A 19,710-nucleotide genomic window follows, 5' to 3' on the forward strand; every position below is an offset into this window, starting at 1 on the left:
TCTTTCAGAGGGAAATACTCCATGTATAGCTGTACATTTGGTGCATCCCTGGGAGATGGGGAGTTCAAAAGCTTCTGATGTCGCTATTTTGGATTTGGAACGGCATCTTCATATTAAGAAGCCAAATTATTTGGTTCAGTACAATTGTAAATACTTATAAATTGATTGATAGGTAAACATGAATAATACAAGACATAAAATATGCTCTATATACCAAACAAAATCCTTAGGAACTTAGGTGACTAGAAAACCCAAGTAAGTTTACTTATTACACACATAACAGAACAAATGAAAAACAGAAGGAAAGTAACATTTATTGAGCATTTTCTGTTTTCCAGGCATCGTATATGTACATACATATGTACACATGTAAATGTGTGTATGTTTGTGCATATTTGTGTGTATATACACACATATACATGTATGCACACATACTTACATATATACTTAATGCTTGAAGCAACTAACTTGTCTAAAGTAGTATAGCTGGTTACTTATAATAGAAGGAATCAAATATGTCTGTGTAACTCTAAACCTCCTTGCTCTTTCCATTGCATTCTTCTAACATAACATGTTTTGGTTACAAAATTTTGCTCATGGTATACCCTAGGTCAGTTAACATCATGCCATTTCAGATTTCTAAAGGTGATCCTGAGCCCTGATTTTTTACTTTATCTTTTTTAATGGATATTACTAGTTTGCTACCTTTCCACTGAATGGAAGTGATGTTAGCCACTTCAAGACCTGGCACACAAAGTCTCCCACAAGGTGTTTTCAATGCCCTTTCTCCCTTTTTTGCAGGCTGGAATGGCCCTGAGTAGAATTGACCTTGGAAGCCACATGTTGGCTGCTTTCATCTTGACGTTGGTTCTTTACTTTTTTTCCAGGGGTTGTAGTTGTCAGGGCTGTGAAGTGTAGAGCTGAGAGGGACCTATTTCTCCCAGGCACAAATGGATTGGGGGATGGATTGGGGGTGGGGATGCATTGGGGGTTCTTTCATCCAAGTTGGTCTGGGCCCTTTCCAGGATCTTCTGAGCTTTCCAAGAGGCTCCAGAAACAGAGGCTGCATCTCAGTGCTGACTTCCCTTCACATGAGCCCCCTAAGCCATCAGGGGAAACTGATGAAAAATGGGGGTTGGGAGAGGCTCCATCCAAGCAGACTCAGAGTGGGGGTAGATCAGGACCCTTGTCTCTGGAGCTCCAGCTGTGGGTAGAAGCAAGGGTCTTGGATGCAGTAAAATGCCCAGGGCAGTTAGTGTGCGCCCAGCTGGATTGCGTGGCATTAGGGTAGGGTCACTAGGCACAGGGTGGGGGTGTGGGGAGGGGGTTTTGGCTGGCTGGCTGAAGGCATGGATCTGGGAAGTGCCAGCCACCTGGCCTATCCACCCAGCCTGTCCACCCTGCCATTTCTCAGAGTAGTTGGTTGCAGCTACTATTTGGCTACTCTTGTGCATTTCATATCGGAAATATAATGCTGAATTTTGATACAAGTAAGTCTGGCTGTTTTAGTGAAGACAGCTGTCTTAACATCATGAAACTCAGAATGTTTTAAGTAGATGATTGAATGTAACTATTATAATTTCCTTAGTAAATCTTTTCACCAGGCTCAATGTTCCAAAATTCTTCAACAGCTTTCTATATATCTTAGCTTCCAAGTCTTTGTTATCTTGGATGCTATACTTTAAACCCTTTATATAGTAGTTGTTAATGTTCTTTTAACATGACTACTTAAAAGGAGGCAGCTCCATATCACATTGTGTGATATGGTCTTTAAGATACATTCCTAAGTGAAAAAAAGCAAAAATATACTATACAGTATATCTATACTAAACTCTACCAGTGCAGGAATGGAGAAGGTCTATCTCCTTGACCTATTATTTCAAACTAAAACTATTAATGATATTCAGCAGCATATTTTTTTTTGGTAACAATCAAGGATCTGATTTTCAGTATGTAAATCATTGACTCTTATTATTTTTCTATCTTTATCTTATATATGATTGACTTTTTAGTTTACAAAGCCATCTTTGGCAGTAGCTGTAGCCCATACCCTAAATATTGTAAACTGATTATTTTTTGTTCTATAGCTGGTATGACCCAACAGATAGTTGTAGTTAAATATAAAATGCCTTTGATTTAAGACTCGTAGCTAAGTATTAAGGCTGCTAAGGGGTTGAAAGACTGCTAAGGGAGGGATCCCCAACCCAGGGGCCATGGACTGGTACTAGTCCATGGCCTGTTAGGAACCAGGCCTCACAGCAAGAGGTGAGCAGCAGGCGAAGTGAGTGAAGCTTCATCTGCCACTCCTTGTCGTTTGCATTATCGCCTTAACCATCCCCCCCACAGCTCTCATTACCACCTGAACCATCTCCCCCCCCCTAGCTTTTTGTGTCTTCCACAAAAGCGGTCCCTGGTGCCAAAAAGATTGGGGACTGCTGTGCCAAGGGACTGCTTAGTGTGTTTGCCACATACTAAATCTATTGAAAAGTTTTCTGAAATCAGTATTCAGACTTTAATGCAAATTAGCATTAGAAAGGTTCCTGTCATGTATAGTTACAAATTAGCATTCCTTTCTTAGTGGTTGAAAGCACATCTCCTAGTGGAATTGAGACCATTTTTAAGCAGCTGCCATCAATGACCTCATAGTGACCATCTAGCCAGAAATGACAGTTACACTAATAGCTGTGTTAATAAGGTAAATTAAAACATTAATAATGTTTTTTTAAATATAGTGCATTGCTTTATAGACATTGAATTCACTGGGTTTTTAGATCGTATTGCCTTGACACATTTTCTAGCCAGTTATTTATAAGGTACTATTTAATGTTGGTTAACTCAACATATAAAATTCAGGTATGAGAGACATCTTTTCACCAAAGTACTGTAGGCTGTAGAAGAATATTATGCAGAAGATACAGTATTTTGTATGTTTCGTGTACAGAATGGGGGCTTGGTTGCTGGATAAGGAAACAGGCTTTTATATTAACATTATAATCTTTTAAATAAATAAATACCATATATAATTTTGTTCCTATTCAAATATTTGCTTGTGTTCTTCCCAAGTCTACTCTTTTCTAAATATGCCATATTTAAATGTTCTCTGGAAGTTTACATTTTTAAATTAATTAACTAATTAATTAGGTCACTCTGCGTCTTAGTTATGGCAGGCAGTCTCCTTAGTTGCAGCTCACTGGCTCCCTAGTTGCAGCAGGTGGGCTCCTTAGTTGCAGCTTGCCCACTCTTTAATCGTGGCACACGGACTCTTTAGTTGTGGCATGTGAACTCTTAGTTGCAGCATGCATGTGGGATCTAATTCCCTGACCAGGGATCGAAACTGCACCCCCTGCATTGGGATTGCAGTCTTATCCATTGTGCCACCAGGGAAGTCCCTGGAAGTCTAATTTTTTAATCAAAAGTAAAAGTCTTATTGCTTCAGACCTGTTAATAATTGAGTTTCCATGATATGTAATTTTATTTTTTTGTGCTATTGTGTAATGTACTTTCTGTTTGAAGGACTCTTAGCTATTCAGACCTGTGAAGTCCCACGTCTGTTTTGTTTTTGAATTCAAGAAATTGCATGGAAGTAAAAACTGTAAAATCAGTCCCTTTTTAAAAACTTGGTAGGTATTTAAAAAATGATAGGCTCCCATATATATGGTATTATTCTCTTTTACTGAGACATTTTGAATTATTTTATGACATTTTTCAATTTTGCTAGCTTTTAGTGATTTAAGAAATTAGAAAATATTCAAAATTCTGAAGAAAACTTATACAAGCATTGCCTCAACTGGAGTATGAATCGTATATCACAAGTTTTTGAGATGCAAGTAATTTCTAATATAAAATATCCAGTTAGAGAAAAAAATGATATAAAATTGCCCCCCAAATAAGAGAATATATATGAAAATGAGATGCTTAATACAGTAACACTCTCTGAATTTCCAATTTTAGGTGATGGAATATGAGAATAGGATTCGCGCATATTCCACACCAGACAAAATCTTCCGATATTTTGCCACCTTGAAAGTAATCAGTGAGCATGGTGAATCTGAAGTGTTTATGACACCACAAGATTTTGTGAGATCCATAACACCCAATGAAAAACAACCAGAACGTAAGTTGCTGAAGTGAAAAATAAGATTGTGATATTTATTTCTTGATATGCTTCTTCATTTCTCTATGTACTGCCTAAACTGTGTAAGTCCATGTAATAATTATATTCACTGTGTAGCTACTGAATGCTAGGCATTATGCTAGGCTTTAGGAGTAGAGAAGAGGAACCTATAATCTAAAGTGCTAAGGAGATTATATACCTCTGGCTGAGAGTCATTACTTGTAATTAGACTGTTCCTGAAGGCAATGGATTACAGATATGACTGCTGTCAAGTTACTCTTTGGTGGGATAGACAGAGACAGTAACAGGTAATTTCAGGAATGTGGTGATTTGTTACAGAACAGGTGCTATGGCAGTATAAAGAAGGGACACTTAACTCAGTCTGGAAGTTTAGAGAATGGTTCTAGAGAATACATCTAAGTTTGAATAAAAGTTAGACAAACAAAGAATAGAGGAAAGGATGTCTCATTTAGAGGAAATGGCCAAACAAACAAGTTGTGAGGAAAGAAAATAAAGGGCTTAATATTATAAGTTAAAGGTAATTACTTACAAATGTATATGGGAGACATGGTGGAAAAAATGACAGAGTAGGGAGCTTCAAGAATCAATTCTTTCATTGAAGCAATCGTTATGCTGCCCAAAATGGATGGAATCAACTTTTTTTGGATCACTGGAATCTAATAAAAAAGTTATAGCAACCAGGGTACTGCTTAATGAAGAAAGAAGCTGTTAAATTTTGGAAAAAAAGTGTCGTGGCCTTTTGCTTACCTGCCTACCATGCCCTGTTTCCCAGCTTAGCAGCAGCCATAAGAATGACAGCCTCCATTCCTAGTTTGGCTTACTAGTGATGGGGAGATCGCTGGGAGGCAGTATAGACTATTTATCCAAAAAAAGTGGTTGTGCATTTTGACTCATCTGGTAGTTTCCTGAGCTACCAGCACAAAGACTTGCCTTTTGTTTCACCCACCTCAAGCTAAAGTACCTTTCCAGGTGTCATCTACTGAAAAAATTTAAAGGCATATACCACCTGTAGCCATTGGGCCAAGAGAGGACAGATGGGACCAGCAGCAGACAGACTGAAAAGCCTCTGAAGGAGGAGGCTGAGGATAAAGACATTTCAGGGAATAAGAGCTTTGAAGGGCTACTGCCTGGGGAATCCAAGGTGATGCTCAGGCCAGACACATACTTGGAAAAGACTTGAGTGGGCTTGTATAGTTGTGCTCCATGCAAGAAGGAGATGAGGGCTTCCCTGGTGGTGCAGTGGTTGAGAGTCCGCCTGCTGATGCAGGGCATGTGGGTTCACGTCCTGGTCCGGGAGTGTCCCACATGCTGCGGAGCGGCTGGGCCCATGAGCCATGGCTGCTGAGCCTGCGCATCCAGAGCCTGTGCTCCGCAACGGGAGAGACCATGGCGGTGAGAGGCCCGTGTACCGCAACAAAAAAAAAAAAAAAAAAAAGAAGGAAGTGAAAGTTAAGGTGGAGTTGTAGGAGAATCTAGCTAAACATCAAAAGAAGGCCCTAGCTCAGAGCCAATCTACAAACACTAGGAGAGCTGGGTTCTGTTTTGTTTTGTTTTTTCATTCTTTTTGCCTCTAACATTTAAGGAAATCTCTGAGGTCACTTGATGGCTGCTTACATAATAGAGCAGAAACTTCAATGATGACACGTAATGAGGAATATAATCTTTGCAAAAATAGTTTGGAAAAATCACTAAACAAATTGATGACTGTGGTCCTCAGCAGGTTACCATGTCAAACCCTGGGAAGAAGGGAGAATATGATTTCCAGAATTACCACATTGCAATATTCAAAATATCTAATTTTCAGTTTAAAAAATTGCGTGGCATATCAACAATAATCAGGAATGTATGATCCATTAATAGGAAAAAAAAAAGAAAGAAATTGACAAACCATTCCTGAGGAAACCCAGGCGTTGCACTCACTAGACAGAGACTTTACATCAACTATCTTAAATATGTTCAAAGAGCTAAAGGAAACCATAGACAAAGAACTGTAGGAAATAGGGAATATTATGTATTAATAAATAGAGAATACCCATAAAGAAATAGAAACTGTCAAAAAGAATCAAGTAGAAATTATTGAGCTGAAAAGTAAAGTAGATAAAATGAAAAATTTACTGAAAGAGTTCAACACAGATTTGAGCAGAAAGATAAAAGGACCAGAAACTTGGAGATAGGTCAATTGATGTCCAGTCTGAGGAGCAGAGCAAGAAGAATGAATAAAAATGAATAGAGCCTAAGATACTTGTGGGACAATATCAAGTGTCCCAACATATGCATATTAGGAGTCCCAGAAGAAGAAATGAAGACATTTCTATATAATCGGAAGTGGAGGAAGTTTGTTGCTAGTAGACATTCCCTATAAGAAATGCTAAATGAAATCCTTTAGGCTGAAATGAAAGTATACTGGATGGTAACCAGAGTCATACAAAGAAAAATTTTAAATGATACAGACCAGTAAAGGTAACTACATAGGGAGATAACAGTATTGTTTTATTTTTGGTTTTTAACAACCTTTTTTTTCCTGTATGGTTTAAAGACAAATTTGTAAAACAACAATTTAAATATGTTAATGTTGATTCAAACTAGATTATTTTCAATTTAAGATGTTAATTGTATTCCTCAGGTTAACCACTAAGAAAATAACTAAATAATATACAGAAAAGGAATTGAGGAGGGAATAGAAATAGTATACTAGAAAAAAAATCAAACACAAAAGAGGCAAGATTGGAGGAATCGAGGGACAAAAAGAGATATGACATAAAGAAAACAGATAACAAGATGGAAGTAGCAAGTGCTTTCTTATCCTTAATCACTTTAAATATAAAAGTATACTCACCAGTCAAAAGAGATTGACAGGAGAAAAAAATATGATCTAACTGTATATTGTCTACAGGAAACTCACTTTAGATCCAAGACACAAATAGGTTGAAAATGAAAGAGTACAAATAGTTTGAAAATGAAAGAGTACAAATAGGTTGGAAATGAAGGGTACAAACAGTAACCAAAAGAGAGTTGAGGTGACTATACTTATATCAGACAAAATAGACTTTAAGTAAGAAATTGTTGCAAGAGACAAAGAAGGACATTGTGTATTGATAAAAGGGTCAGTTCATTAAGTAGTTATAACAATTCTAAATATATATACCCACCAAATGAAAGACCCCAAAATATGTTAAAGACTGACAGAATTGAAGGGAGATATAGTTCTACAATAATGGTTGGAGACTTCATAACCCTTTTTCAGTAATGAATAGAACATTTAGACAGAAGGTCTTTAAAGAAATAGAAGACTCAACACTGTAAACCAACTAAACCTAATAGACATGCATAGAACACTCTACTCGAGCATTAGAATACATTTCTTCTCAAGCACACATCAAATATTTTCCGGAATAGACAGATAGACCATATGTTAGGCTATAAAACAAATCTTAATAAATTTTAAAAGATTAAAATCATAGAAAATATCTTTTCTGATCACAACAGAATGAAACTATCCATCAATAACAGAAGGAAAAATAGAAATTTATGACTATGTGAAAATTAAACAATACATTCTTAAACAACCAATGGCTCAAAGAAGAAATCACAAGAGAAATTAAAAATTACTTTGAGATGAATGAAAAAGAAAACAGAACTTAACAAAACTGATGTGATGCTGCAAAAGCAGTGGTCAGAGGGAAACTTATATCTGTAAACACCTACATTTAAAAAGAATAGGGCTTCCCTGGTGGTGCAGTGGTTAAGAATCTGCCTGCCAATGCAGGGGACATGGGTTCGAACCCTGGTCTGGGAAGATCCCACATGCCATGGAGCAACTAAGCCCATGTGCCACAACTACTGAGCCTGCACTCTAGAGCCCATGAGCCACAACTACTGAGCCCCCACGCCACAACTACTGAAGCCCACACGCCTAGAGCCTGTACTCTGCAATGAGAGAAGGCACCACAATGAGAAGCCCGTGCACCGCAACGAAGACCCAACACAGCCAAAAGTAAATAAATAAAGTAATAAATTAATTAAAAAATAAATAAAATAAAAAGAAGAAAGTTCTCAAATCACTTTCCTAACTTTACACCTTATGGAACTTAAAAAAAAAAGAGCAAACAAAACCTGAAGATAGCTGAAATAAGGAAATAATGAAAGTTATTGCAGAGTTAAATGAAATGGAGAATGGAAAACAATAGAATCAATGAAACAAAAAGTTGGTCCTCTGAAAAGATCAACAAAATTGAGAAGCATTTAGGTAGACTGACTAAGAAAAAAAGAGAAAAGAAGCCAATAACTAAAGTAAGAAATGAAGGTGGGGACATTACTACCTACTTTACAGAAATAAAAAGGATTATAAAAGAATACTGTGAATAATTATATTCCAACAAATTGGATTACCTAGATGAAACAAATTCCTAGTAATACACAAACTGCCAGAAGTGAAAAAGAACTCTAACAACTCAGCCCCATTAACAAATGGGCAAAGGACTTGAATAAACATTTCTCCAAATAAGATATACAAATAACCAACAAGCAGATGAAAAGATACTTAATGTCATTAGTCACGAGAGAAACCAAATCAAAACCACGATATACCATCTCACAGGTTGGCTCTAATTTAAACGCAAACAAGTGTTGGTGAAGATGTGGAGAAATTGAAGCCCTCATATGTTGCTGGTGAGAATGTAAAATGGTGCAGCCACTATGAAAAACAATTTCTCAGAAATATAAGTAAAAAATTACCATATGACTCAACAATTGCACTACTAGTGTAAACCCAAAAGAATTTAAAACAGGTATTCAAATAAGTCCTTGTATATGAATGTTCATAGTAGCACTGTTCACAATACACAAAAAGTAGAAACATCCTAAATGTCCTTTAACAGATGAATGGATAAACAAATTGTGATACATACATACAGTGGAATATTATTCAAATGTGGATGAACCCTGAACCAGACACAAAAGGCCACATATCATATGATTTCTTTATTTTTATTTTATATTGGTATATGATTTCATTTGTATGAAATATCTAGATAAATCCATAGAGACAGAAAGCACGTTGTTGGTTGCCAGCAGCTGGGTTGTGGGAATAAGGACTGACTGCTTAATGGGTACAAGATGGGTTTTTTTTGTTTTTGTTTTAGAGTGATGAAAATATTTTGGAACTAGGTAGAGGTGGTAGTTATGCAACACTATGAGTGTACTAAATGCCACTGACCTGGACACCTTTAAAATGGTTATTTTATGTTATTTGAATTTCACCTCAATTTAAAAAGGGAATAAAGAATATATAGTCAGTTCTCATTATTTGCAAATTTTGTATTTGCAAATTTGCGTGCTCACTAAAACTTGCTTGTAACCCCATAATCAGTACTTAGTGGTGCTTTTGCAGTCATCTGTGGTTATGCGCAGTGCAGCAAAAAACTTGAGTCACCGTGTGTACATGTTCCCAGCTGAGGTCACACAAAGTAATGCTCTGCGTTTTTGTTTCAGCTTTCATATGTGTCCTTTGCTTTGTTTATTTAGTCCCATGTTTTTAGAATTTTTGTGCTTTATTTGGGTGATTGCTGTCCCTCTTCCCTCTGCCCCATGTAGTATTGACGTGCTGTCTAGTGTTCTTAAACGTAAGAAGGCTGTAATATGCCTTAAGGAGAAAATATGTGTGTGAGATAAGCTTTCTTCAGGCTTGAGTTGGCCATGAGTTCATTGTTCATTAATCAAGGATATATAGAGAGAAAGAATAAATCAAATATATATATAGATATATCAAATATGTATGGAAGGAGAGGAGAGGGAAAAAGGTGTCTCTAAAAAATACACATAAAATCAGGTTATGGATTGATTGGTTTTTAAAAAAACTTGTAACCAGAGGATCATAGGAACCTAACCCTGTATTTCCGCTAGGAGTAATAGGTCAGTATTCACTGATTCTTTGTTCATGGCAACTTTATAGAACATAACTCTCACAATTAGTGAGAATCTATCATATATGTTACAGTAGTAGTCTATGAAAAAGAAACTGTGCTATAAGGAAGGCATCCTAAAGGGGGTGGCATTTGAGATGGGTTTTGAGCAGTGAATAATAATAGTTATTATTATATTATGATATATTACTATATTATTACCATCGTATACATGAGCGGGCAGAGGCATCACTCAGAGTGAGTAAATTGTGTGGTCAGAAATACAGACATGTGGGCTTCCCTGGTGGCACAGTTGTTGAGAGCCCGCCTGCCGATGCAGGGGACGCGGGTTCGTGCCCCGGTCCGGGAAGATCCCACATGCCACGGAGCAACTAGACCCGTGAGCCATGGCCGCTGAGCCTGTGCGTCCGGAGCCTGAGCTCCGCAACGGGAGAGGCCACAACAGTGAGAGGCCCGCATACCACAAAAACAAAAACAAAAAAAACAAAACAAGAAATAGACATGTGAAATAACAATGTGAGCTTGGGGAACCAGAAACAGTTATGGTGTTTGCTAACTAAGGAATTTATAATATTTTGCCCATGTTTATTAACATTCATGTATCTCTAGGAAAAATGAAATCTTCAAAGGCTCAGGAAATTTGCCGTATATTTAAATTTTTTTCTTAGGGAAATTTTCAAACATAGAAAGTACAGAGAGTAGTATAATGAACCCATATGTACCTGTCACTTAGATTCAACAGCTATCAACACGTGGCCAATCTTATTTCATCTATAACCTTCTTACTTCCTCTCCTCACCCCAGATTGTTTTAAAGCCAATTTAAAGCAATTTTAGAGACACCTCTGTATGTGTCTCCAAAAGATAAGTACTTTAAAAAAAAACAGTAGTACCAGTAATAACAATAATTTTAAAATATTACAGTAATTTCTTAATAGCAAATATCTAGGCATCATTTATATTTCCCTATCTAAAATATATTGTTTACAGTTGATTTGTTCAAATCAACCTCCAGAAATGGTCACACACTATGTTTGATATCTCTTCAGTCTTTCTTTATGGGTTTTTCTCTCTCTCTTTTTCTTCTTGCCATTTTTTCCTTGCCATTAAGCAAGACCAGTTTTATGCCTTGTTTCACATCTCTCAGCCCACCTTTTACCTTTTGCTCAGATTGTTGCTGCAGCATTTATCAGGATAGAGATATAGCCTGACAGGAAAGACCCTCAGCTACACTATGTATCTCTTGTTTCTGCTGTAGAGCATCTCTGTTGCTATAGCATGGGTCCCCTTCGGGAGCCTGCTCAACCGTGTTGGTACATGCACACATATAGAGGTATAAAGGACTTTACTCTTTGTTGAGACTTGGTGCATAAATACTCTCCTCTCCACTGTCTTGGATGGTCAAGGATACAAACTACATGGTTTCTTGGGTGGGCTAGGGGTATTGAGCCCTAGTTTTCTACAGCAGTAATCAGCTCAGTGACACACCCTTGAACTGGCTTTCCTTCCTTTCCTGTTTCACTTTTCCTGGTCCTCCTGCACTGGCTCTCTACTTTTTAAGAAGCTCAAACTGTACATCATTTATTTGTGAAAGAATGTAAGTCATTTATATTCTAGAATTTCCCACATTTTGGATTTTACTGATTGTATCTCCATGGTGTTATTTAATATGTTCCTCTATACTTTGTATTTCCGCCATGTAGAAAATATGTAGAAAACAGCTGAAAGAGAATATACCAAAATGTTAACTCTCTGAATGTTGAAATTTTGAGGAATTATTTTATTCTTCTTTGAATGTTTCTTGTTCCTTTATTTTCTAATAAACTTCACATGCATTCATTCAACAAGTATTGATCAATTAGCTCTGCTATGGGTTAGACACTATTTTATGTGCAGGGCATGCAGGAATGAATAAAACAGACAAAAATGTCTTCCTTTATAGAGTATAAAATCTTTTATAATCAGAAAGAAGGTATATAAAGTTTCCATTAATTGCATTGAATTTTAGATTTTGAGCCTTTTGAATTAGTTTTAGCACCTTGTTTTGTGACATGTGGAAGGAAAGATTAAAGACGACTTGTGTGTAAGACAGAAAAAAGGATTGCAAAATATATTCCTGGGTTTTATGATGGTAAAATATTTTGTACTTGTCAAATTATTTCTAAAACCAGATGAAATCTAATATGTAACAGTAACTTTAAATAAAACTGTACTTTGCTTCCAGTGCGACAGTGAAAATGAAGCAACACTTTAGGTAATTTACTGAAGATTATCTGGTCATTTAAGGAAGTTTTTTTTTAATTTTCCCTTTGGAAATCATTATATACTCTAATTACTTACACACACTTTGGCATTTAACTTCGTAATTTTATTTTTTTCATTATTGAAAGACCTGTCACGTGGACAGAATAGTTACTAAATGTCTAATATGCCAAGCACATTTCTGGTTTTCATAAAAAGCTAGAATAATGAATGATTGCTTTTCTTTTCTTTTTTTAAATTTTTAAAATTTTTTGCAGTACACGGGCCTCTTACTGTTGTGGCCTCTCCCATTGCAGAGCATGGGCTCCAGACGCACAGGCTCAGCTGCCATGGCTCACGGGCCTAGCCACTCCACGGCATGTGGGATCTTCCCGGACTGGGGCACGAACCCATGTCCCCTGCAACAGCAGGCGGACTCTCAACCACTGCACCACCACGGAAGCCCTGCTTTTCTTTTAAGATAATAATCATGAGGGAAAATTGTAGTATATTAAAATGAGATTTAATGGAAAATTTGGCTTCATTTTTGTTTGCTCATGAACACAAATTTCCACAAATGTTGATGTAGCAGAAGTAAAAATATGTATTATTCCAATGTGGGTTGAAATAAAGAAAGGAGTGAGGCTGTAATTCAAATTGTAATTTGAATTCCTATCATCAGATGGCTGGACTCTAGCCAGTAGCTCATATTTCAACTTTGTTTTGTCATGTCTTTCACACATACCGTATCCCAGGATACCTAACAGATCTAAACTTGTAAGTTTTAGTTTTAGAACAGTTCAAAAATAATCACAGAGCCCTAAAATTAAGCAGTTTTTAAATGAGTGGAGTGCTGATGAATTTCAGTAACAAGCTGATTAAGAATAATTTTGTACTGAATACCAAAAGAATTTATATTGTGTATGACTGGAATACAACTCATCTCCCTTTCTGTGCAATCTTAGTATCATCAGAGTCTCTGGATATAGTGGATAAGGCAGTTGCTTCAAGCTCTGGGTCGTGCTGCGTGTACTAACCAGTTTTCATAGCTAGCCAATGACTTGGAGAAGCAGCAGCATGGGGAGAATTTTTAAAGTACTATATAGAAAAACTTGAGCTTTTGTCAGAGCAAAGCATACTTGAGCTTTCGTCAGAGCAAAGAGGATCTCTGTTTTCTTTCCACCATATCCCACTGGCTGACTTATTCATCTTGGTCTGATTTTGTCTCATGGAAGACAAAAAGGATGTGAAAAGGGGAAACACAGATCATACTGTGATTTACTTGTCCTGGACTCCATATTCTCTCTAGGATAAGAGTCATGCCCTTAGTGATACTCTTACTAGAGCACTTTTAGTTTGAGACACATAATTTTACACTTGATTATTTTCAATGGTTTTGGTTCAAGGTGGTGTTGTAGGAGGATCCTGAACTCACCTCCTCCCACAGACACATCAAATGGACAACTCCTACACATCAGGCAAATGAGAAAAAACCCACACCGAAACAGATAGAAGAGGCTGAGACACAATTTCACCATAAACTCTACCCCTGTTACAGTAACCAGTGGTCAGGAGGGAACTCACAGACCTGAGCTTCTACCTGAGGAGCAGGAGGTTTGAAACTCAATCTGGCATGCCAGCTTTTGAGACCTACACCTGAGAGATGAGCCCCCAGAGCATCTAGGTTTGAAAGCCAAAGAGGCTTGCATCTACAAGACCCACAAGGCTATAGTGAACTGGGGAGCATTTCTTAGAGTACTCATGCCCGGCTGCCCCACAGGGCCCAGTGCAAAGGCAGCTGAGTGAAAAGTTCCCAGTCTTTCTGTGAAAGAGACCTATTTGCTTATCTTAAAGCATTGGCCTGAGGGGCAGACATCTAATTTAACACATATCTAGGGGCCTACTGAAATATTCTCCAAAGACAGGCTGGTGGGCTCTGTAACAGAGAAACCATTCTTAACTGGCTACCACCACCAGGGCACAGCACAGAGACAGCAGACTGAAACACACCTCCAGTGTTTCTGTGAAAGAGGCCCATTTGCTTGCCTTGAGCCTTTGGCCTAAGGGGCAGGCTTCTGGTTTAAAATACATCTGAATGCCTGCTGAAATACTCTCCAAAGACTGCAGAGGCCAGTGGGAGCCATCTTTGCATTTCTTTCTGCCTGCTTGAGGTCACTGGTATCTCCCAGAAGGGAATTTGTGTACATGTCTGGTGTACTGACTTTTGCAGCTGGCGCCCAGGACACATCCCTTGATCACTTGGCTCTGGTGGCCATTGGGGCTTATGTTCTCAGGTCCCATAGGACTGTAACAAATGGAGAAACAATTCTTAACTGGCTATCCCATTCCCAGGGCACAGCACAGATAACCAGCATGAAATATACCCCATTTGTTCTATAAAAGAGGCTTATTAACTTATCTTTATAGCTGTGGCCTGAGGGGCAGGCTTCTAATTAAACACATATCTATGGGCTGACTACAATCCTCTCCAGAGACTGGGGAGGCCAGTGAGCATCATTTTTGTGCCCTCCCTTTGCCCTGACCCAGGTTGCTGGTATCTGTGAAAAAGGAGCTTGTGTACATGTCTGGCTCCCCAGCTTTTGTGGCTGCCACCCAGAGGACACATCCCTTGATAGCTTGGCTCTGGTGACCAGTGGGGCTTGTGTTCATGGATTCGATAGGTGATAACAAAGTAACAGTTTTTAACTGGCTATCACCCCAGGGCTCAGTGTAGAGGAATCAAACAAACACTCATCTCCCAGCCTTCTCCTGAAAGAAGTTTATTTGCATACTTTAAAAACTGTTGCCTGAGGGTCTGGCTTCCAGTGAGCCTGAATCTAGGTGCTGACTGAGATCCTCCCCTTTGGGACACTGATGGCTCTTGGCACTACTGGGAGCCTCTAAGAGTAAAGTAGGAGCCTCAACTACTGGGAGCCTCCAAGAATAAAGTAGACTGCTTGGACAATCACAGAGGCTTGAGGGACAACCAAGAGCTAGGGCAGGGTTGAATGATAAGGTTCAGCTTCCCCACGAGGCCACTCCTTCAAGACTGGGAGAGGTGGCTGTTTTATCTAATGCATAAAAACCAACTCAGTTACAAAAAGTGAAGAAATAGAGGAATATGTTCCAAACAAAAGAACAAGATAAAACCTCAAAAATGGACCTTAATGAAATTGAGATAAGTGACTTACTTGATAAAGAGTTCAAAATAATGGTTATAAAAATGCTTAGCAAGCTCACAGGAACAATGCATGAATAAAGTGAGAATTTCAACAGAGAGATAGAAAATACATGAAAGTACCAAATAGAAGCCACAGAATGGAAAAACAATAACTGAACTGAAAAATACAGTAGAGAGGTTCAATAGCAGACTAGATGAAGTGAAAGAAAGGATCAGTGAACTTGAGGACAGTGGAACTATCCAGTCAGAGCAGCAAAAAGAAAAAAAGAATGAAAAAGAATGAAGATAGCTTAACGGACTTATGGGAAAATATCAACAGACCAACAGTCACCTTATGGGGGTTCCAGAAGGAGAAAAGAGAAAGGGGCAGAAAAATTACTTGAAGAATTAATGTCTGAAAACTTCCCTAACCTGGGGAAGGAAACAGATGTCCAGATCCAGGAGCCCAGGAAATTCCAAAAAAGATGAATCCAAAGAGACCCACACCAAGACACATAATTAAAGTGTTAAAAGTTAAAGACAAGGAGAGACTCCTTGCAAGCAAGAAGAGACAAACAACTTGTTACATACAAAGGAACCCCTATAAGACTATGGGCAGATTTTTCAGCAGAAACTTTGTAAGCCAGAGGGAATGGCATGGTATGTTCAAAGTACTGAAAGAAAAAAATGCCAGCCAAGAATACTTTACCCAGCAAAGTTGCCCTTCAGAATTGAAGGAGAGAGAGTTTTCCAGACAAGCAAAAGCTAAAGGAATTTTTCATCACTAGACTGGCCTTACAAGAAATGTGAAAGGAACTTCTTTAAGCTGAAATGAAAGGGCACTATTAAGTAACAAGAAACATATGAAAGTATATACAATGAGTGTATTTTTGAAACATTTTTGTTCTAATGTTTTCGCCCCAACAAGGTAAGTTCCTTCCATACAAGAACCTTGTCTTCTACTTTTATTTTATTAAAAAATTTTTTTTTATTGGAGTAAAATTACTTTACAATGTTGTGTTACTTTCTGCTGTACAATGAAGTGAATCACCTATATGTATACCTATATCCCCTCCCACTTGGACCTCCCTCCAACCACCCCCTCCATCCCACCCATCTAGGTTGTTACAGAGCACCGAGCTGCGCTCCCTGTGCTATACAGCAGGTTCCCACTAGCTGTCTGTTTTACACATGGTAGTGTATTTATGTCAAACCTAATTTCCCAATTCGTTCCACCCTCCCCTTCTCGCCCCGTGTCTACATGTCTGTTCTCTACGTCTGCGTCTCTATTCCTGCCCTACAAATAGGTTCATCTATACCATTTTATTCCACATATATATGTTAATACACGATATTTGTTTTTCTTTTTCTGGCTTACTTCAGTCTCTATATGACAGACTCTAGACCCATCCACATCTCTATGGATGACCCAATTTTTTCCTTTTTATGGCTGAGTAGTATTCCATTGTATATATGTACCACATCTTCTTTATCCACTCATCTATCGTTGGACATTTAGGTTATTTCTGTGTCTTGGCTATTGTAAATAGTGCTGCAGTGAACATTGGGGTGCATGTATCCTTTATTTTAATTTCCTGCAGTGATGCTGAGTATAGAGGTGTTGGTCAGCTACAATGAATTTCCCTGTTTCTGTGTGGCCCATGAGCAGAGGATATTTTTTATATTAAAAAAAATAAATCACATGAGGAATATTTTGTGCTGCCTGAAAATTACATGAAACTCAAATTTCAGTGTCCATAAAAAGTTTTATTGGAACACAAGCACACTCATTCATTATGTATTGTCCATATTGTCCATGGCAGCTTTTGTACTATGATAGCAGAATTGAGGAGTTCCAGTAGAGACTATAAGTGGCCCACAAAGCCTAAAATATTTACTATCTGGCCTTTTATAGAAAAATATTTGCTGACTTCATGTGGAATAATAAGAAACAAGGGTTTCTTATAGTAAGAAATAAGGGTCTCTGCCCCTGGTTCCTGACATCACTGTCCTTAATTTGGTGTTTATCATTCTTTTTTATTTATTTATTTATTTATTTATATTTTGGGCTGCATTGGGTCTTTGTTGCTCCGTGTGGGCTTTCTCTAGTTGCAGCAAGTGGGGGCTACTTTTCATTGTGGTGCTCAGGCTTCTCTTGTTGCAGAGCATGGGCTCTAGGCACACAGGCTTCAGTAGTTGTGGCACGGGGGCTTCAGTAGTTGTGGCTCATGGGTTCTAGAGCACAGGCTCAGTAGTTGTGGTGTATGGGCTTAGTTGCTCCCCTGGCATGTGGGATCTTCCTGGACCAGGGCTCGAACCCATGTCCCCTGCATTGGCAGGTGGATTCTTAACCACTGTGCCACCAGGGAAGTCCCTGGTGTTTATCATTCTTGATGAAGACTATAACATTCACGTATATCCATTGTCCTTTCCTAGGGAATGATTGTATTCATCTCCTAGCATTGAGTTTTGACCTAACCATGTGATTTCCTCTGACCAATGAAATGTGAGCAGAAACTATATACATTATGTTCAAGCAAAAGCTTTAATAGTCAGTTTGTGGTTTGCTGTGTTCTCTTTTACCTCTGCCATGTTCCACATAGTGGTTGCTGCCCTGTCAGCCTGGATCCCAGATTCAATACTATGTGAAGCAGAGCTGTAGCCAGTATGATAGATAGGTAGCATGAGCACTATATAAAACCTTCCTTGTTGTAAGCCACTGAGATTTTAAAGTTGTTACAGTAGCATAACTCAGCCTTTTTGAGCTGCTACATTTCCCATGCTTTTTTTATATGTTAAATATTATGTTTATATGTGTGTGTTTGTTGACATAGGTAGCTGTTGTTCTTTTATTTTCACTGCTATATAGTTGTGTATATCAGTTGTTTAAACTTGTATAAATATGCCAGTATTTAATTTACCCATGCTCATGTAGATGAACATTTCCAATTTTGTCAGTCAGCTATTGCTGTATAACAAACAGCCATATAAAATATCAGTGGCTTAAAACACAAGCATTTATTTACCTCATGCATCTGCAGGTCACAAAGGGTGTGCTCTGTTGATCTCAGCTGGCCTTGCTTAGATAGGCTAGGGGCTGGCTAATCTAGGCTAGGTCATCTCTGCTTGATGGTTTTGTCACATTTGTTAGTTTGTTCTGTATGTTTCTCATCCTTTTTAAACCAAAGGGCTATCTGGGATATTATCCTCTCATACTGTTGGCAGAGGTGCAAGAAAGCAAGCCAACATCAGAAGTCCATTTTAAGGATCTAGTCATGTCATAATTGCCAGTATGCCATTAGCCAAAGCCAATCACATGGCTAAGCCCAAAGTTAAGGGATTTTCCACAGAGGTCAAGGAGGAGGAAGTAAAGATATGAGAACAAAAATCTAATATGCCAGTGTTTTTTCTGTTGTAAACCATACTGAAGTGAACATTCTTCTGTATGTCTCCTGGTGCATGTTTACAAAAAGTTATTTTCAACATGTATACCTGGAATTTGGACTTGCTGGCCCGTAGGATACCCTCTTCAAATTTGCTAAACATTGTCAAGTTGATTCCCAGAGTTGATAAAATAATTTATATTTTCTCCAAGAATGTATGCGTTTCCTCCTTTGCATTCCTGCCAAGACATGGTATTATCAGACTTAAATTTTTAGCAATCTGATGGAAATTATTGTATCTGGTTTTGTTTTGCATTTCATTAGTAACTAGTAAGGCTTATCTCCAAATGTTTATTGGCTGTTCACATTGCCATGTGTATGAATTGCCTATTTATTTTCTCTACTCACTTTTCTATTTGATTAGTAAAAGTATTATGTGTATTCTCTATTGGAGTCTGCCCATATATATTGCAGATACTTATTCCAAGTCTGTGGCCCATCTTTTTTTTTTTTTTTTTTTTGTTGTTGTTGTGGTACACGGGCCTCTAACTGTTGTGGCCTTCTCCCATTATGGAGCACAGGCTCAGCAGCCATGGCTCACAGGCCCAGCCACTCGGCGGCATGTGGGATCTTCCCGGACCAGGGCACAATCCCGTGTCCCTTGCATCGGCAGGCGGACTCTCAACCACTGTGCCACCAGGGAAGCCCAGTGGCCCATCTTTTTATTTTTTTTCTGATAATTTTTAATATACAAAAGCTGTCAATATTCTCAAACATACCATTTTTCTCCTTGGTTGTTTGTACTGTCTGTTTCTTTTTACTGATTTATTAAGGTATAATTAACATAGAATATCAGCATATATTTAAAGTG

The 19,710-nt window shown here is 38.1% G+C and overlaps 1 protein-coding gene across 3 annotated transcripts in view; it reads left to right on the plus strand.

The window, feature by feature from the left end:
* The window catches only part of MICU1 (mitochondrial calcium uptake 1), a 223,996-nt gene that overhangs the window by 50,130 nt on the left and 154,156 nt on the right, over nucleotides 1–19,710 (plus strand). For all 3 annotated transcript variants that reach the window (XM_059054213.2, XM_059054212.2, XM_067025421.1), the window contains exon 4: nucleotides 3,952–4,114. In XM_059054213.2, the coding sequence (XP_058910196.1) occupies nucleotides 3,952–4,114 (163 nt within the window). The remainder of the gene's footprint in view (nucleotides 1–3,951; nucleotides 4,115–19,710) is intronic.

Source organism: Kogia breviceps, chromosome 2 (assembly GCF_026419965.1).
Source record: "Kogia breviceps isolate mKogBre1 chromosome 2, mKogBre1 haplotype 1, whole genome shotgun sequence".
In the NCBI taxonomy this organism is placed as follows: domain Eukaryota; kingdom Metazoa; phylum Chordata; class Mammalia; order Artiodactyla; family Physeteridae; genus Kogia; species Kogia breviceps.